This window comes from Helicoverpa armigera, chromosome 8, assembly GCF_030705265.1.
Source record: "Helicoverpa armigera isolate CAAS_96S chromosome 8, ASM3070526v1, whole genome shotgun sequence".
In the NCBI taxonomy this organism is placed as follows: domain Eukaryota; kingdom Metazoa; phylum Arthropoda; class Insecta; order Lepidoptera; family Noctuidae; genus Helicoverpa; species Helicoverpa armigera.
This window is the reverse complement of record NC_087127.1, coordinates 9,748,902-9,768,223: the sequence shown is the minus strand read 5'-3', so window position 1 is coordinate 9,768,223 and position 19,322 is coordinate 9,748,902. Positions and strand designations below refer to the sequence as shown.

Here is a 19,322-nt window from a genome sequence, read left to right as displayed (position 1 = left end):
TAGGTCAAGAATAATATCAATTTTTTATATTGTATTTTATCATTAGTGTAATTGATATTTCGCACAACATGTAGTAGTCGTTTCAGCTGAAAGACGTTTACAGATGGAAAAAGGCCTCATGAGGTCACCTAGTTAAAATCCTAATAGCAAAGTCCTGCAATTGTATTTCATCAAAGTAAAGAAATCAAAAAGAGGTTCCCCGAAATCCTTCTAAAAAACCCACGTCAACCGCTTTATTCAATTCGATTCAAGCAAATCCGTTAAAAACCAAGTCTATTAGACCATATTTCAAGCCTTTACCGATAATCTCTATATAACATTATTCACAATTCTCCATTTATAAGCGTTCGTACTAAAATATATTCCGGTTTGAAAATGGTAGTCCACGAAAGGCGACCGTCATTATTTTGCGGTGTAATAAAAATGCCATCGGGGATGCTCGATATTTTTTATAATACCGTATAGGGTGGCCTTGTTTTACCTGTGGCTTGGAGTATGTATGTTACAGAGGTTGAACTCGGTCCCATTGTGGTGACCCACTACGACGTAAAAATTCAGTACCCACGCGGAGTATCGTCTGTTTTATTTATCTCTTTTAGGGGTCTATATTTTACCCTTCTGTGGCGGATCCACTGCAGTGGACTGCAGATATCACACTTCTTCTTTTTGGTCACTTAATCCCGTTGGACCTTATGTCCCGCCCCTATACAATCAATGCTAAGGACCTAGATGAATTACCTTCTCCTGGACTATTTTTCGCACTCTTAACCTTCCATACATCTATATTATATACCATGTACTCCCCTATGTACTCCCTTATTTACTCCCGTATATTCTCTCCCTACATACCCTTACAATACAATACTTAAAGGTACGAAGTAATATCTCCATTGAACTACCTGCTCATTGGCTTCATGGTTCGTGACTTCTGAACGGAAAACTGGTAGAAGGAATAATAGAAATTGTTGGGAGGTTCACGGTATATTTGTAGCCGGTCTAGGCAATACGTCTTTTTGCTCTCTTTTGGTTATCGTGACGTATCGTTATTGGTACAAAGATTGTTGGTTTTAGTTTTTATTTTGCTTTCGTTTATTGCAAGTTAAAGTTTGTCGGTAGTTCGTTTGGAATAAGTCAGTTAGGTGATATCAAATCGCATTTATTTATTTTACTAGACACGTGGTAAAAACCCTGTCATATTAAGAAAAAATCTTTGATGGAAGACATCATAAACCGTTTTGCTGAAGATCCTTGAAAGGTAAACTCAATTTAAGAATTAGTTCTCAAAAAATCTTGGGTGCCAAGCCCAGAACTTGTGATTGCGTGCGCCCATGTTGTAATCACTGAAATCTAATATATGGAATATTTCTCCTTCTTAACTTTAATAACATGCTTTCAATCAATCAAGCTCCTTTCAATTAACTCTAAAATGTGTTTTACCTTCATTGTTGCCATATGATAACAGCATATTATCTATAGTCTCGTTGATGAGAAGACACAAATACCAATGAGTCATCGTCTGCCCTTACCAGCCCTTTGAACTGAACTTTATGTGACAAATGTGACCTCTTGGGTCTCAAATGACGTTCACACACAAAGTATTCAATTTCGATATCGTTTGTAAACTTAATCGATGTGTACTTACTTAAATATTTATTCGATCAAAAAATGTAAACCTTAATTCGAAATTTTAGACTTTATTATACTTTGAAGTGAGCAGTGCGTTTGAGGATCACAAAAAGGTCTATTCGATTTTTGTAGTCGTGTTTTTTTAGTTTTTAGAGTCAAATGCTTAAAGTTGACGAAACTTGAGTAAGTCAAAAGCATTATCTTGTTTAAGAATATTATTGTAGTATTTAATATCTGTTATTAGCATTTTGTCTTATTAGAACCTTGTATTACGCCTCATTATTTAACACCAACTCCCTTTACTCCATTCTCAACCACGTCCACGTATGATCCTTAAAAAATAAAATGGGATAAACATTTACTCTTAAAGCATCACAAACTTCCTCCATAAACTTGTAAGCAGAAACAATAAATGCTAATTTTGTAATATAAAACAACTTCGTACATCGCTCGTCAAACACAGCGGAGATATGAGAAGTTTCTTATGAAACATTCAATGAATAAGTTCGTACGTGTTGTTTAAATTGGCGGATAAAATGAGATAGAAGGTGTTTGCATTTGGAAAAGATTTTAAGCGAGCAGTACACATAACGCCTTTAGGACCATACTATACGATAGCTACAAAAGTATGCGAGCATCCACAATACCTAACAAGCATTAGGCTCTTTCTAGTAAGGGGACTTAATTTAAAGTACGAGAAACTAAGCTAAACGATAAACCCAAGAGTGTTCTGTTGTCAGATTACCAACGGTGCAGAATAAAAAATCCAGAGAGAAGTAATGTGTTTTTATAAAAATCCTTCCCACTTTCGAGCCGAGGCTACTACTTACCTTTCACATAAAAAAGGCAACAGGAAAAATAAAACTACCTTTTTTAACAGGTCAACGAGTTACTAAAGAGTTTATAGGACGCGGGTGCGTTGTTAGTAAATAGTGCGAAAAATAATATTTTATCAACAACGTTACCAGTGGACGGGTTGCCGACAAGATGGCCGATTTAGGAGATAGACGTTTAGGTACACGGCTTAGGCTTGGGATGTTTTTTGTCAGCGTCTTTGGGAAAGGAATTTGTGAATGTTTTATTATTGTACCTATTAGAAATGGTAACTTTGATCCGATAATAAAGGTACATCACATTGTTATACTTCTTAAGTTTCCTCCAACACACACAAAAGAGTAGAGGTCATGATTGGTTTGACATTTTGTTTACGTAATTCCACTAAACGACTCAAAGACTCCCCATTTATTATTTATTTTTATTTACAAAGAAAGTAGGCCTAGATTAAGCAAATCCCCACAAAACCGTAATTGTTAACAACTTGTTTTAAAGTTAAATTACTGTACATGAAATCTCTGATGAAATAACGTTATTTCCTGCCAAATAGACTATGCGCATATACTACTGAAGTTTGTCGCTGATAGCCTGCTCAAATGCTTGTTAGTGACCTTTACAAAATTCCCGTACCTAGTCAGATATTTTCTCCTTTCGTTGTGACACAGCTGCGTCATAATTGTTCCGATTCAAAACGTCACTACGCCACTACACACAGGAGCAACAAGCATGAAGTGACGGTAAATTGGACGCGAAATATCCGTTTTTCGAAATCCAATTAATGTATGCGAACATGCGATGTTCGATACCGAACGTAGTTACATCGATACCGTCCGATTTATCGATGTATCGATGTATCGAATTCTGGTTTTAATTAAACTAACAGACACAGGAATTTGGAAATCGAATATTCAAGAAACAATGTCTGCGTTGCTGGAGGATATCTGAGGTGCAAGTTTCGAAATGTAGGATCGGTCACGTTGATATTTTGAATTAATGTATAAATGTGACGAGTTTATAGTTTGAGATATGTTTTGAAAACCCTTTAATTTTCAAACTGTTGAAACTATCGTTTTGAATTGTAATTGTTGTGAAAGTAAACTACTAGCGCTATTTAACTTATTTGAGAATTAAGGAAAAAGAAAAATCATAACAAGAAATTTAAGTTATCAAAATTACAATCGGTAAACCATTCATAACTAGCTGTAATCTTTCAAATAGCTTTCAAGTACCTACATCAATAACAAACAAACATACAAAACTAAAATCTTTATTCTAAATTATACATAAATAATTATTCCGTCTGGTCTTCGTCCTTATTTTCTAACTTACGTAGTCAAATTAAATTCAGTATTGTTTTTCATGTTTTATCTCCCAAACAAAAGGCAAATAATGTGAATACGCCAATCGCATTGAACGGGTTAATCGACACTTCATCAATAGCATTTATTGTTAACCAGGACTGCATTTTCGTACAAACAATAATTGGTAGAGTACCCGAACACTGCAAAACTTTTAGTCGGCATATAGTTTGTTTGGGCTCGTAAGTCAGCATGAAGTTTAGTATGCACATTACAAAAATCGGGTAGCGCTGATTAATATTTTTAAAATTAATTTGATAGATGTTGGTTTTATGCAAAGTATCTTATCAGAGCCTCTTTTTAAACCAGCCATCTTAGTATTTAAGATAATAGATGAAGTGTTAATGTCATCATAGTCTTAAGTAGCATTACTTGTATTAGGCTACAATGGGGCTGGCACGGTGTTATTGCGACCAAAAGCCCTTAAATTAATGAAAGATAACATTAAAAAAACAGGTATTTTGACCGACTGAAAAGTTTAATTGGAATCTAAATTTTCTCTTCAATTTTTTTTGACAACTATCAGGTCAAATGTCGGCCGACTGTTTAGTCTCCAGTGTGCACCTTTAATTATCTGCATAGCAACTGCCTAGCTGACCTCCTCATCCCAGTTACCCATGCAACCTAATACCGCTTGGTAAGACTGGTTGGATTTTTTGGCTTCTGCCAAAACAATTTTCGTTACCTACGTATAAGAAAAACCGGCCAAGTGCGAGTCGGACTAGCTCACAAAGGGTTCCGTACCATTATTTCCCTAAACGGTAAAAAAAAACGTTTGTTGTATGGGAGCCCCCCAAAATATTTGTTTTATTCTAGTTTTCAGTATTTGTTGTTATAGCGGCAACAAAAATACTTCATCTGTGAAAATTTCAACTCCCTAACGTTCTTGGACGGACATAGGAGCGAAAACAGTAGGGTCCCGTTTTACCTTTTGGGTGCGGAACCCTAAAAACACTTTTACACAAGCATATTTGACAACGGATCTTGGTTATCTGAATAAATGAGTTATTTTTTTAATATATTTTCCTTACAATATTTTTTATCTTCCTCAGGTAATCAGAACTGATTAAGAAAGTCAAACAAGTTTGTACAGGTTGAATCTGCCGGCTTAGTAGGTAAGTATTACATAATATTAGTTTCCATTTTGTCATACGAATGTAAATTCTCAATTTGGGTTACAAAATGAGTCACACGATGAATATCATATTTATGCTTCATAGCAGATGGTACAGTTTGCAATTGTCGAGTGTTTACGCTTGGTAATTATCAACATTTTCTGCGTTGCTATTCTTCATAATTATGTTTTAATGGCTATTAATAGTAGTAGGTATATTATAGTCACGGTAAATAGTAGGTACTTTTGTTGAAGAGGTTCTTCAAATCGAATAATTATTCTCAAGGTACTAACAACATGAAACATTTCAGACAATTCTAAATTATTTATGTAATTTACTAAGATAAACAGAATACCGTTACCGATAGTTTTGATCAATAATCTTCAGAGTATTTTTTCCCAACAATGTTGGGGTCGGCTTCCAGTCTAACCGGATGCAGCTGAGTACCAATGTTGTACATGGAGCGACTGCCCTATCTGACCTCCTCAACCGAGTTACCCGGGCAACCCAATACCCTTTGGTTAGACTGGTGTCAGACTTATTGTCTTCTGACTACACGTACCGGCTGCCAAGGATGTTCAATGACAGTCGGGACCTACAGTTTAACGTGCCATCCGAAACACAGTCATTGGTGTCCAAGATATACTTAGAAAGTACATACAAACTTAGAAAAGTTGCATTGGTACTTGCCTGACCTGGCAGCAAACCCACGTCCTCATACTTGAGACTAAGCCACCACGACTTTTTTCAGTTTTGATCTATAATAAGTTATAATTTGCTATCAAACCATAATTATAAAGAATAGCAAGGCAGAAAATTCTTGATACATTAATTGTCATTAAGTCCGTAGCTTACAATAACATCCCATTATCACTAACAAATGACGAACCAGTAATTGCCTTAGCCTTATCGCTAGCCAGGAACAAAACAAGATCAGCTATTTCTTCAGAATCAGATATTCTTTTCAGTGCCGTCCTGTCTTCCATGTGTTTGAATCTAGCTGCTTCTTCTTCCTGTGATGCACCCATATTTTCAATAATATCAGTTTTCACGGGTCCAGGATTCACAGTATTCACACGAACACCGCTTGACGCAAGTTCAAGTGCCACAGCTCTACTGAAATGATCTAAGGCTGCCTTCGATGCGGAGTATGCAAAGACCTCTGGCATAAGAATTCTCAACGCAGCCACACTCGATATGTTCACAATATTACCTTTTGTTTTCACAAGGTGGGGAACAGCGAGATGAGTTAAATAAACTGGTGCACGAAGGTTTGTACTCATTACTATATCAAAGAATTCCATGGCATTATCAGATGTAATGGTGCTAGTTCTGCCAATGCCAGCATTGTTTACCAAAACATCCAGTTTGCCAAATACTTTCACAGTTTCATCTACAATTCTTTTAGCGTCTTCTTCTTTAGTGACGTCAGCGACGAACACTAATGGTTTGCCGCATCTCTTAGCGACGTTGTTCAGTTTCTCCTGGTTTCTTCCTACTATAGCGACCTTCGCGCCTTCTTCTGCGAATTTAATGGCAATGGCTGCTCCAATACCAGAGCTGCTGCCAGTCACAATAACCACTTTATTTTGAAAACTCATCGTCAGTATCCACCGGGTTAAGTTGAGTAGTTACTAATATTTTTTCGTCTATCGACTTATATTTAACATTTTCTATCTAATCTATGAAGTAGTCTATGATAAAAATAGAAAAAAATGCTGATAAAGAAGATAATGAAAGTACGTGACATTTAGCAGGCGAAGGTCGGATCGAACCAGATTTCTGGAACCAGCAAAACATTAATAATAGTAGTATAATATAGTCATGTTTAATTGTCCTTTGCATTAATATGTGGTTTTTCAAATCGAACCATTATTCTCAAGGCACTTACATTATTAAACATTTGAGGCAATTCTCAGTTCTTTATTTTATTTATTGAGAAAAACATAATACCATTGATATTTTAGTATCTATCAGATTTAATCAGTAATAAGTTATAATTAACGTTTACTAGTCCCGGAAATCTGGTTCGATTTGACCTTTGCTCACTCAACGTCACTCACATTCATTATCTCCTTTATTTGCGTTTTTTTTTAACAGATAAGATAGTCAATGTTAAATATAAGTACATGGATGAGTTAAACTTAGTACACACTGAACTTTACCCGGTGAATACCGACGATGAGTTTTCAAAATAAAGTGGTTATTGTGACTGGCAGCAGCTCTGGTATTGGAGCGGCCATTGCCATTAAATTCGCAGAAGAAGGCGCTAAGGTCGCTTTAGTAGGAAGGAACCAGGAGAAACTGAACAACGTCGCTAAGAAATGTGGCAAACCATTAGTGCTCGTTGCTGATGTCACTAAAGAAGAAGATGCTAAAAGAATTGTAGATGAAACCGTGAAAGTATTTGGCAAACTGGATGTTTTGGTAAACAATGCTGGCATCGGTGGAGGTTGTCCCATTACAGCTGATAATGCCATAGAAATCTTTGATAAAGTAATGAATACAAATCTTCGTGCACCAGTTTATTTAACTCATCTCGCTGCTCCACACCTCGTTAAAACAAAAGGTAATATTGTGAACATATCGAGTGTATCTGCGTTGAGAATTCAAATGCAGGGGTCCTTTGCATACTCCGCGTCGAAGGCTGCCTTAGATCATTTCAGTAGAGCTGTGGCACTTGAACTTGCGTCGAGTGGTGTTCGTGTGAATACTGTTAATCCTGGCCCCGTGAAAACTGATATTATGGAAAATATGGGTCTATCAGAGGCAGATATAGCAGCTACACTCAAACTGATGGAAGACATGACGCAACTGAAAAGAATATCTGATTCTCAAGAAATAGGCGATCTTGTTTTGTTCTTGGCTAGCGATAAGGCTAAGGCAATTACTGGTTCGTCATATGTTATTGACAATGGGATGTTATTGTAAGCTACGGATTTCATGACAATTAATCAAGAATTTTCTGCATTGTTATTCTTTATAATTTTGGTTTGATAGCAATTAAAAGTTGTACATTATAGTCATGTTTGTGTGTTATGTATGTCCTTTTGTTCAATGTGAGGTTCTTCAAATCGAACAATTATTCTCAAGGCACTTACATCATTAAACATTTCAGACAATTCTCAACTCTTTATTTTATTTATTGAGAAAAACAGAATGCCGTTGACATTTCAGTACCTATTAGTTTTAATCAATAATAACTTATCACTAACGTTAACTGGTCTCGGAAATCTGGTTCAATCTGACCTTCACTCACTGAACGTTACATAACTTTCATTATCTTCTTTATCTGCAATTTTTATTTTTATCAAAGACGACTTCAGAGAGATAAGATAGTCAACGTTAAAAAGTGCATGGATGAGTTAAATTTAGTACATACTGAACTTTATCCGGTGGATACTGACGATGAGTTTTCTAAATAAAGTGGTTATTGTGACTGGCAGCAGCTCTGGTATAGGAGCTGCCATCGCCATTAAATTCGCAGAAGAAGGCGCGAAGGTTGCTATAGTAGGAAGAAACCAGGAGAAACTGAACAACGTCGCTAAGAAATGTGGCAAACCATTAGTGCTCGTTGCTGACGTCACTAAAGAAGAAGACGCTAAAAGAATTGTAGATGAAACTGTGAAAGTATTTGGCAAACTGGATGTTTTGGTAAACAATGCTGGCATCGGTGGAGGTAGTTCCATTACAGCTGATAATGCCATTGAAATCTTTGATAAAATAATGAGTACAAACCTTCGTGCACCAGTTTATTTAACTCATCTTGCTGCTCCACACCTTATAAAAACAAAAGGTAATATTGTGAACATATCGAGCGTGGCTGCGTTAAAAATTCTCATGCCGGAGGTTTTTGCATACTCCGCATCGAAGGCTGCCTTAGATCATTTCAGTAGAGCTGTGGCACTTGAACTTGCATCTAGCGGTGTTCGTGTGAACACTGTTAATCCTGGACCCGTGAAAACTGATATAATTGAAAATATGGGTCTATCAGAGGCAGCTATAGATGTTACATTCAAACAGATGGAAGACATGACGCAACTGAAAAGAATATCTGATTCTGAAGAAATAGCCGATCTTGTTTTGTTCCTGGCTAGCGATAAGGCTAAGGCAATTACTGGTTCGTCATATGTTAGTGATAATGGGATGTTATTGTAAGCTACTGATTTAATAACAATAAATGTTTACACAATATTTATATATGACAGTGGCTCGTTTGAAGTCCTATAATAAAATATTAACTCTCAGGGGATGTTTTTTATTTAAGAAAATAAAATATAGTATTCATAAGTATAAGAATAGTTAATACATAACTATGTCGGTCCTTCCCCTGGCTTGGTATTGTTGCATTTTAATCCTAAAGTATCTAGACACACGGCAGTGTGTCCGCCAAGTTCGAGCAAAAAAAGCGACACACCGGCCGTGGGTTATATTACACGAACCATTTCGGGCCAAATTCGAACACCCTATAACTCAAAATCTATTTTATTTACACATATCAAATTTCAAGTATCTGTTGAGACCCCCCTCACTTATCTAAAATACAAAATTTCATTAATATACCTATTGCAGGTCTTGAGATATTGACGTCAGAAAATCGCTATTTTTACTATACGCTCACTGACTGACTGACTGACTGACTGACTGACTGACTCACTCATCAAAAACCTAGACCACTTCCAATGGTCGTATTGACTTGAAATTTGGCATGGAGGTAGGTCTTTATGTCAAGGTAAAGGGAAAAATCTGAAAATGGTCAAGTGTGAGTCGGTTTTAAAATAATGAAGCTGTTTTATACCCCTAAGGAACTAAAACGAACTAAATTTATCTATATTTATACAATGTGTCCCGGGGATAAGTGACCGCCCGAAATTTTTAGAATATTTGTACAAAATTAAGGATAATTTCATTTATATTTTTGAAAAAAAATCATTAAAAAATTTTATTGTCAGGCCTGTTAATAACAGGCTTTGCTCTTTTTTTTCAAATTTCAACTGACTGTATTTTTGCATTTGTTTGAAATAGCAGCAAACATTGCTGTGAGTTATTGTAGGAAATATCATGTAGTTTATTAATAAATTAAAAGAAAGTGATATTCAGGGGGCATTTATTGGACTTATTTTGAAAAAACTGAAAAAAAGGCGTTATTTTCTTTGAATTTTTATTTTCTTTTTTTTCTAATAAATGTTTTATTACATTTTTGTTATGTTTGATAATTTTAATTGATAAACTATGATGTCGGCTAGTCAATAAAGAAAAAGAATTTAAAAGATGTAAAACTTAGGAAATATCTTTAAAAACTGCAGCACGTCACAGTATTTACTAAAAATCATTAAAAAAAAACCAAAGGCGGTAAGTCCCAAATATAAAGGAAATTATCCTTAATTTTGTACAAATATTCAAAAAATTTCGGGCGGTCACTTATCCCCGGGACACATTGTATAATATATCTTCGAATGGTCGTACCGATCTGAAATTCTTTACAAAGGTTTGTATTTAGTCAAAGTAAAGTAAAAATCTGAAAACGGCCAAGTGTGAGTCACTTTCGAAAATAACGAATGTGTAACTTTGATCCACAAACATAATATATGATAACATGTCATGTCAGTCAGTTGGTAAATCTAGTTCATTTCTTTGTAAGAAGCGTGCTTATTAAAAAATCTGAAAGATAGTATAAATGAGTCATTTCCTTAACTAACTTAGTCATATGTAAAAAATAAAATAAACAACCTTACAAAAATAAATGAAATCCCACCCAAAACAAAAATGTGAAAGACTGCCAAGTTCGATAATATGGGAACGCTTCGCCTATAAAAGAAGTGAGATCTGAATAAGTACCAAGTTCCATACACATACCTCAGTTAAAAATAGTTACTTTTTAATGATGCTACTTGGCAAGTTTTAATAGAAAATTAAATACTTGATTCATCGCATTTAGTAGGTTTATAACAAGGTGTGTGAAAACTTGCCAAGTAGCATCATTAAAAAGTAACTATTTTTAACTGAGGTATGTGTATGGAACTTGGTACTTATTCAGATCTCACTTCTTTTATAGGCAAGCGTTCCATATCGAACTTGGCAGGTTTTGGGTGGGATTTAGAAGAGCACATTCCCGGCTATTACATACGTAGGTATAGGGATTTTCTCAAAGAAGTAACTTCTGTCGAAGTTGCACCATACAAGAAGAGTAATACTAATATCATCATGACTACGCATATTAAAACAAATTCAACAGATATGTTCTTCACTTATTTCTTTATCTTATCTGTTATTACTAGTATCTCTAAGTGTCCGCCGGCTGACTGAACTGAGTTTTATAATATAACATTATTTGTGCACCTACCTAGGTGGAACACCTGATGATATTATTTTACAACAATTTACAATGTTTAAAACAATCAGTACAGTCCATAATACAATATTTGTTTTTCTCTTTGCCACTTAGCGACCTTTTTCTTCCTTAGGCATGTAATTCTTGCATTCCTTGAGTATTATCCATTACGCATTTTCAGATAAAGACTGATAACTGCTACTATACCTAGTCGTTTAGTAATGATATTATCTTCAAATCTCAACTCGTCCCAACTCACATTGCTGATTAATATTTTTTTATGATTAGATAGTCGGCTTTATCACATTATTTAAACTAGGATTCATAATTTGTTCTCCCCAGTGTTAGACTGAGTTGTGAAATACGAGTAACAAAATGAGTTTCCAAGACAAAGTGGTTATTGTGACTGGCAGCAGCTCTGGCATTGGAGCAGCCATTGCTGTTAAATTCGCAGAAGAAGGCGCTAAGGTTGCTATAGTTGGAAGAAACCAGGAGAAACTGAACAACGTCGCTAAGAAATGTGGCAAACCATTAGTGCTTGTCGCTGACGTCACTAAAGATGAAGACGCCAAAAGAATCGTTGATGAAACGGTCAAAGTTTATGGAAAAATTGATATATTAGTAAATAACGCTGGTATCGGTGGATCAGCCGGCATTCAAGCTGAGTACGCAATGGCAGTATTTGACAAGGTAATGGCTACAAACCTCCGCTCAGTGGTTTACATAACTCATCTTGCTGCTCCTCATCTTGTGAAGACAAAAGGAAATATTATCAACATCTCAAGTGTTGCTGCATTGAGAGTATTTTCTAAGGAGTCTTTCGCATACAGCACATCGAAAGCAGCTCTGGATCATTTCAGCAGAGCTATTGCACTTGAGCTCGCATCAAGCGGTGTCCGCGTAAATACCGTCAATCCAGGCCCTGTGTTGACTGACATTATAGAAAATATGGGTGCATCGAAGGAACAGGTAGAAGCTGGGTTCAAACGTATGCAGAATTTGACAGCATTAAACAGGATTTCTGAGCCTGAAGAAATAGGTGACCTTGTTTTGTTTTTGGCTTCAGATAAGGCCAAAGCGATAACTGGATCGACGTTTGTAACCGATAACGGAGTGTTGGTAGATAGTAAAGGCCTACAATAAATAATTACATTTTTATTTTTGTTTAATTTTTCATCTGAAATAAAACTCTGATATATCCCATAACGCTTTTCTAACTGGTAGAAGAGGTAGTGATACTCGGACTCTTCTGCATACCTTCAAAAAGTCTTGTAGAATAGCAAAAAATATTAGATTACAAATATAGAAAACAAATTAGTGACGTCCAATGAAAGTAATTAATTCTATCTTTGTAGTATCTTCGTTGATAAAATAAAAAAAATAAAGCGAGCTCATTGTTGCTAATCTAAAGATGGGCTTATTTCTTTATAGACCTTTTTGTTTTTCTCTTGCTATTCCGCGTGTTGACGGATCCGTAGTTACATGGAACGTACGAACCGCGACCCCTTGGAATCTTTTTCGACCTCCCACCAAGCCATTTAGTTAGTAGCAAAATGTCTGTCCCTAACAATGATAGAGTTAAGAAAGGAGCTCGTTAGAACTTACGGGTCATAGGTTAATCTGGTACTGAAATTATGAATAAGTCTTGTCTGTGTTTATGAATGTAGCACTTTATATCCTAACTACTGAATCTATTTAAATATCATTTGGTATATACAAACCGTAGGTATGTTCCAAACCCGCACGAACCTAGCGATGTCGCTTGAGTTTTCCGCTCGGAAAATCCGCCAGTGTGAAAAGACTAAGGCGTCTCGAAGGTTAAAAAGGCTTATGATGTTGTTATGAATTGTAACGGGAACAAAACGTTAAATTACATTATCCATAATTTACTTTTCTTATAACATACAAAAAATGTTGCGTCAATTACATCACACTTCGCTTTGTCACTTAAAACTATCTAGTTATTAAAAAGGTGACAAATATTAATGATTGATTAGATTATCGGTTTCGTCATTATTTATAGCAGGTGACATATTGTCAAATCTGCAGTAACAAAACGATATTTGGTGAATAAACAACATGAGTTTTCAAGACAAAGTGGTTATTGTGACCGGCAGCAGCTCTGGTATTGGAGCAGCCATCGCCATTAAATTCGCCGAAGAAGGCGCTAAGGTCACTTTAGTAGGAAGAAACCAGGAGAAACTGAACAACGTCGCTAAGAAATGTGGCAAACCATTAGTGCTCGTCGCTGACGTTACTAAAGATGAAGACGCCAAAAGAATTGTGGATGAGACTTTAAGAGTATTTGGCAAACTCGATATTTTAGTAAACAACGCAGGTATTGCAAATGCAACCGGTATTCAGGCTGAACATGCAATGGCCGTATTTGATAAAGTTATATCGACCAATCTTCGTTCTGTGGTTTACTTAACTCATCTTGCTGCTCCTCACCTTGTTAAGACAAAAGGGAATATCGTGAACATTTCCAGTGCTGTAGCATTTCGAGTATTTTCCAAGGAAGCTTTTCCGTATTGTACATCAAAGGCAGCCCTGGATCATTTCAGTAGAGCGGTTGCACTTGAGCTGGCATCAAGCGGTGTACGTGTAAATACCGTCAACCCAGGACCTGTAGTGACTGATATAATCGAAAATTTAGGCGCAACGAAAGAACAGCAAGCAACTACATTCAAACGTATGACGGATATGACAGCATTGAACAGAATTTCTGATCCTGAAGAAATTGCTGATCTTGTTCTGTTCGTAGCTTCTGATAAGGCAAAGGCTATAACTGGATCTTCGTATGTTTCTGATAACGGTGTGTTGTTGGAAAATAAAGGCACCTTTTAAATAATCGATGTTTTGCTTTTGTAGCTAGGCGAATGACATTTCTGGATTATAATTTCTGATAATGAATATTGTTGGGAAATAAAAGTCTGTGATATGTAATCAAAAACTTGTTTTTATTTTTGGTTGATGTGCATATATCTTATCAAGACGTTATCTTCATCACGAAAATTTCAATTTATGTTCTAATTTTCCTCAATTAGATTTTGTTGCTATGTGTTCATCTATTTATTGAAGGTTTAGAGTCTCATCATTCAGCCAAGCATCGGATTTTATAGGGTAAAAGACTGCCGGGGCTGCGGTATTGTTCGAAAGAATTACCACTGAAGAAGGGACATGGTGGGCTTTAGTCATTAAAAGTGACACTCCCTCACACCACATATACGTCATTTGATGACTTCCCATAAAAAAAGCTATTTTAGAAAATTTAAACAAGCACAAAAGTTCATAAGAGCAGTTTGCTAAAGCAAAACAATATCAAACATCTTATCCAGTTTTAACAAAAAAATACCCACTGCGTTATTTTCCTTCTTAAAGACTATTTATAAATAAATGTATATTTTTTTAAAGATAAATAGTTTCTGGTTGGAAATATAGTATACATATTGGATAGGATTAAACACAATAAAAGACATGATAAGTAACTTATTCATAATTTATGTTTAGCAAAAATAAAACTTGATTAAGTGTTACACTAATTAATCCTTTGAGAAGGATATCAAATAGGAAGTAAGTGAATGTTGGAAATATTTTAGTCAAGAGAGAGAGACGTAGATCCTACCGATGCACCATTGTCAGTCACAAAATTAGAGCCAGTAATAGCTTTGGCTTTTTCACTGGCCAAAAATAATACTAGATCAGCAATCTCCTCAGGTACTGAAACTCTTTTTAGAGGCATAGCATCTCCTAACTGTTTAAGGATAGCTGCTTCTTGTTCCTTTGATGCACCCAAATTTACAAAAGCATCTGTGTGCACAGGTCCTGGATTGACGATATTAACACGAACTCCACTTGATGCCAGCTCAAGTGCAATAGCTCTACTGAAATGATCCAGAGCTGCCTTCGACGTGCAGTATGCAAACATTTCCTTCGTAATTACTCGGAATGCGACAACGCTTGATATGTTCACGATATTCCCTTTTGTCTTCACAAGGTGAGGAGCAGCAAGATGAGTTAAGTAAACCGCTGAGCGGAGGTTTGTAGTCATTACCTTGTCAAATGTTGCCATCGCGTCCTCGGCTTGAATAGAGCCAGAATGAGCTACTCCAGCATTGTTGACTAGAATATCCAGTTTGCCAAACACTCTCACAGTTTCATCAACAATTCTTTTATTATCTTCATCTTTAGTAACATCAGCAACGAGCACTAATGATTTGCCACATTTCTTAGCGACATTGTTTAATTTCTCTTGGTTTCTTCCTACTATAGCGACCTTAGCACCTTCCTCTGCGAATTTAATGGCGATGGCTGCTCCAATACCAGAGCTGCTGCCAGTCACAATAACCACTTTGTCTTGAAAACTCATTGTGAAAATCCACTGAGCTGTACAGTTCAGTACTGATTTACTACTAAGTTTGATTTATGAAAACTGAATATGGATATAAATAGACGTAAAATCTTATCGTCTAAATATTTATCAATATTTATCGTTTATCAAAATATAATACGTTGCTTTTATTGTTTTGAAATATGATCCAGCAAAATTGCTTAAGTGTGAACTAACCTTAGATAGAGGATCCCGTAGCTACTTTCGTTCTTTTTGAAACAGAAGAAGTTAATAATGACAGATGCACGTACCTCTGTTACAACTGCCCGGCATAGGGTTATATAGGGCGGCAGATTTAAGTACCTAGTGCACAAAATATCACCGAGGAAATCTATCCCACAACGACGTTAAACAGCGCGGACCGACCTGGGGCGTTCAGGGCTCCGCAAAATTCGTACATATTTACCTAAGATCTTACTAATAAATCTATTTCTTATAGACGTCCAAAATTTATGACTTCACAAGTTTCAAAGAAAATGGTTCTTTTTATCTACAGAGGAACCCTAAATTTTTTACATACATATATTAATTTCGGGATGAATCATTACTCAGTACTCAATATTTTTAAAGTTGTTGAAATATAAATAAGAAATCCATAGCTAGCAATCTAGTATGATTCGGCAAAATTACGGGGCATGTTACAACCTGTTTGAAAAGATGCCGTTGTTCAAGGAAAAAGTATATGGTGACATACAAATTTTGCTACGCAATAAGCAATTAATATATTTATTTTACATATAAAAGTCATATTGGAAAATGAATTAAGTAAACTATAAAAAACTGTGGATACAAAAGTGTATTTTAGAATGACGGTTTGTGTTAGGAGGCAGAGATAGACCGAGGAAAAGATGGATTGATTGCCTGACAGAGAATTCAAAATGACTGAGGACCACTCTTGCGCAAGGCTTAGACCAGGAATTAGGTCGGCCCTGATGTTTATTTTCACCGCTAGTCATGGATATCCTGGAGAAGAAAGTACTAACACATCATTAATTTTTATTTTAATTAGTCGTTAATCTCACTCGTAGACTTGTACATGGGAGGCAGGTGCTACTACTTGCCGCTTGGTGAGAAAGGCTATATTTTGTCCGGGTACGGGAAAGTGAAGCAGAAGTTTCCACGGAATGTGGGTGAAATCGCGGGAAACCGCTAGAAATAAATATGGCATCAAGATTTTTATTTGCATACATACATACTTTTTTATTTTTATACATATTTAGTTTTAGCTATGTGGAACACGTTCTTCCACGTGCAAACCAATGATAGCCTAACTGATCCAAAAGAGGTAAGGATAAAATAAGGTACGGAATCCTTTCACGTTTTTGCATTATCTTAACAATTATTTTTGCCATCCCCGATCAATATTATTGAAGATAAGATTGCCTGTGTAAACCTATTTATATGCTGATCCGAATAAAAATATATTACAGTATTGTCTCATTAGTGGTACAAGAATTAATTCAACATGAGTTTTAAAGGCAAAGTGGTTATTGTGACTGGCAGCAGCTCTGGTATTGGAGCAGCCATTGCCATTAAATTCGCAGAAGAAGGCGCTAAGGTCACTTTAGTAGGAAGAAACCAGGAGAAACTGAACAATGTCGCTAAGAAATGTGGCAAACCATTAGTGCTCGTTGCTGATGTTACTAAGGATGAAAACGCCAAAAGAATCGTTGATGAAACGGTCAAAGTTTATGACAAAATTGATGTATTAGTAAATAGCGCTGGTTTCGGTGGATTTGAAGGGATTCAATCTAAGCAACCAATGGTACTTTTTGACAAGATAATGTCTACGCACCTTCGTTCAGTGGTTTACTTAACTCATCTAGCTACTCCACACCTTATCAAGACAAAGGGGAGTATTGTGAACATCTCAAGCATTGCTGCAATTCGGATTTTGTCTAAGGAAGCTTCCGCATACAGCGCAGCAAAAGCTGGTCTGGATCATTTCACTAGAGCTGTTGCGCTTGAACTGGCATCAAGTGGAGTTCGCGTTAATGTCATTAACCCAGGAATAGTTTTGACTGATTTTGTTGAAAACATGGGACATACAAAAGAAGAGCAAGAGGCTTTGTTTAAACAGGTAGGAGATTCAACGCCTCTTAAAAGGGTTTCGGTTCCTGAAGAAATTGCTGATCTTGTGTTATTTTTGGCGAGTGAAAAATCTGTAGCAATTACTGGCTCTAATTTTGTGAGTGACAATGGCATGTTATTATCAGGTGGAGGAGATACTTTCAAGAATGAATGAATAAAGTAGAAATTCTTTCAAAGTCCAAGTTATTCATCATTATTAAAGTCAGTCTACACTTTTTCAATATGACCTACGTGTGACCTAGTGTCTATTCTTACTAACTTTTTATAATAAACGATAATTTTAAAAAAATATTTACTTATTGATTAACCTTTTAATAATTTACTATTTGTTCCGTAATAGATTATATTACATTGGTCTAGTAATATACGGTAGGTAGGCGTGAACATTGAAAGTCAAATCAAAATCAATCTGTCGTAGATCTTGGTTGTTTGTTTTTTTTTAATAATACTAGGATTCCTCATCCCCCGGACATTCTAATTTTGGCGCGCTACTTTCTTAGGTGATTGTCTGTTATGGCATCTCCGGCAGTCATTTTGTTCTCCATGCGTCAGCCTTACCTCGTATAGCTCACTTAAAAAAGTTAAGCCTTTTTTCCAACTATGTTGGGGTCGGCTTCCAGTCTTACCGGATTCAGCTGAGTACCAGTGCTTTACAAGGAGCGACTGCCTATCTGACCTCCTCAACCCAGTTACCCGGACCCCTTTTTTTAGACTGGTTTCAGACCTACTGGCTTCTGACTACCGTAACAACTGCCAAGAATGTTCAATGACAGCCAGGACCTACAGTTTAACGTGCCATCCAAAACACAATCCTAAGTGTCCAAGATATACTCAGAAAGTACATAATGTACAAACTTAGAATAATTGTAGTCGTACCTGCTTGACCTCAAATCGAACCCACGTTCTCATACTTGATAGGTGACTCTTTGCCCAATAGGCCACCACGACTTAATAGTGAAAAAAATAATTCAAACCGGTACCTTTGGGAGTCCTTTACAAGCAAACAAATAATATTTCCTTTTTTATTATATTACTGCATATTTTAAACATGAACTGTTACTTCCCTGACTCAAAAACTTATTTATGAGAGGCAGAAATGCGACCACTTCGCTACTAGGACTTATTACCGTCACTGGCAGTGTCGAATGAGATTGGTATGAATATATATTACTAAATATCTATCTTGCAATGGAAAATCCAGAGGCGATAGATAGTAATTAGTTATATAACAACAGCTGATAAAATCAAGCAAACGGAAGGATGACTTTTAATTTGTTCCTCTGTTAGAGATATGTATTAAAAGGTCCTTTTCATCACTATTTGAATATTTTTTCCAACCAGACCCATTTTTGATAACCTAGACTGATATTATTTATTTGATTGTTTTCCCTAGATGCTCCGACTATTCAACTAATTAAGTTGTGATTGATATTTCACTGTTAGCATGCAATACTATCGCTTGATGAGAAAGGTTATATTTTGTCCAGGCACGGGGTATTTCCACTGAACTCACCCGCATCCGAAAACCGCTATTAATAAATATGGAATCAAGGCTTTTACACGTTCTTCCAGGTATA

The 19,322-nt window shown here is 36.1% G+C and overlaps 8 protein-coding genes across 8 annotated transcripts in view; 6 read left to right on the top strand and 2 right to left on the bottom strand.

Moving 5' to 3' along the window:
* Nucleotides 1-19,322, top strand: part of LOC110372223 (potassium channel subfamily K member 18) — a 181,392-nt gene that overhangs the window by 122,886 nt on the left and 39,184 nt on the right. The gene's annotated exons all lie outside the window — the stretch shown is intronic.
* On the bottom strand, nt 5,743-6,585 carry LOC110372232 (uncharacterized oxidoreductase TM_0325). The gene has a single exon (XM_021328818.3). The coding sequence runs from the start codon at nt 6,532-6,534 to the stop codon at nt 5,785-5,787; it is 750 nt and encodes a 249-aa protein (XP_021184493.3). The 5' UTR covers nt 6,535-6,585; the 3' UTR covers nt 5,743-5,784.
* LOC135117231 (glucose 1-dehydrogenase-like) lies at nt 7,070-8,062 on the top strand. Its single transcript, XM_064035899.1, has one exon. The coding sequence runs from the start codon at nt 7,115-7,117 to the stop codon at nt 7,862-7,864; it is 750 nt and encodes a 249-aa protein (XP_063891969.1). The 5' UTR covers nt 7,070-7,114; the 3' UTR covers nt 7,865-8,062.
* Nucleotides 8,148-9,180, top strand: LOC135116657 (uncharacterized oxidoreductase TM_0325-like). The gene has a single exon (XM_064035900.1). The coding sequence runs from the start codon at nt 8,342-8,344 to the stop codon at nt 9,089-9,091; it is 750 nt and encodes a 249-aa protein (XP_063891970.1). The 5' UTR covers nt 8,148-8,341; the 3' UTR covers nt 9,092-9,180.
* Nucleotides 11,590-12,422, top strand: LOC110372230 (uncharacterized oxidoreductase YxbG). Its single transcript, XM_021328815.3, has one exon. The coding sequence runs from the start codon at nt 11,640-11,642 to the stop codon at nt 12,405-12,407; it is 768 nt and encodes a 255-aa protein (XP_021184490.3). The 5' UTR covers nt 11,590-11,639; the 3' UTR covers nt 12,408-12,422.
* Nucleotides 13,298-14,119, top strand: LOC135116633 (17-beta-hydroxysteroid dehydrogenase 14-like). The gene has a single exon (XM_049838275.2). The coding sequence runs from the start codon at nt 13,344-13,346 to the stop codon at nt 14,109-14,111; it is 768 nt and encodes a 255-aa protein (XP_049694232.2). The 5' UTR covers nt 13,298-13,343; the 3' UTR covers nt 14,112-14,119.
* On the bottom strand, nt 14,746-15,696 carry LOC110372228 (17-beta-hydroxysteroid dehydrogenase 14-like). The gene has a single exon (XM_049838284.2). It carries the CDS (start codon nt 15,631-15,633, stop codon nt 14,860-14,862), a length of 774 nt encoding a protein of 257 aa, XP_049694241.2. The 5' UTR covers nt 15,634-15,696; the 3' UTR covers nt 14,746-14,859.
* Nucleotides 17,090-18,019, top strand: LOC135116612 (3-oxoacyl-[acyl-carrier-protein] reductase FabG-like). The gene has a single exon (XM_064035877.1). It carries the CDS (start codon nt 17,120-17,122, stop codon nt 17,897-17,899), a length of 780 nt encoding a protein of 259 aa, XP_063891947.1. The 5' UTR covers nt 17,090-17,119; the 3' UTR covers nt 17,900-18,019.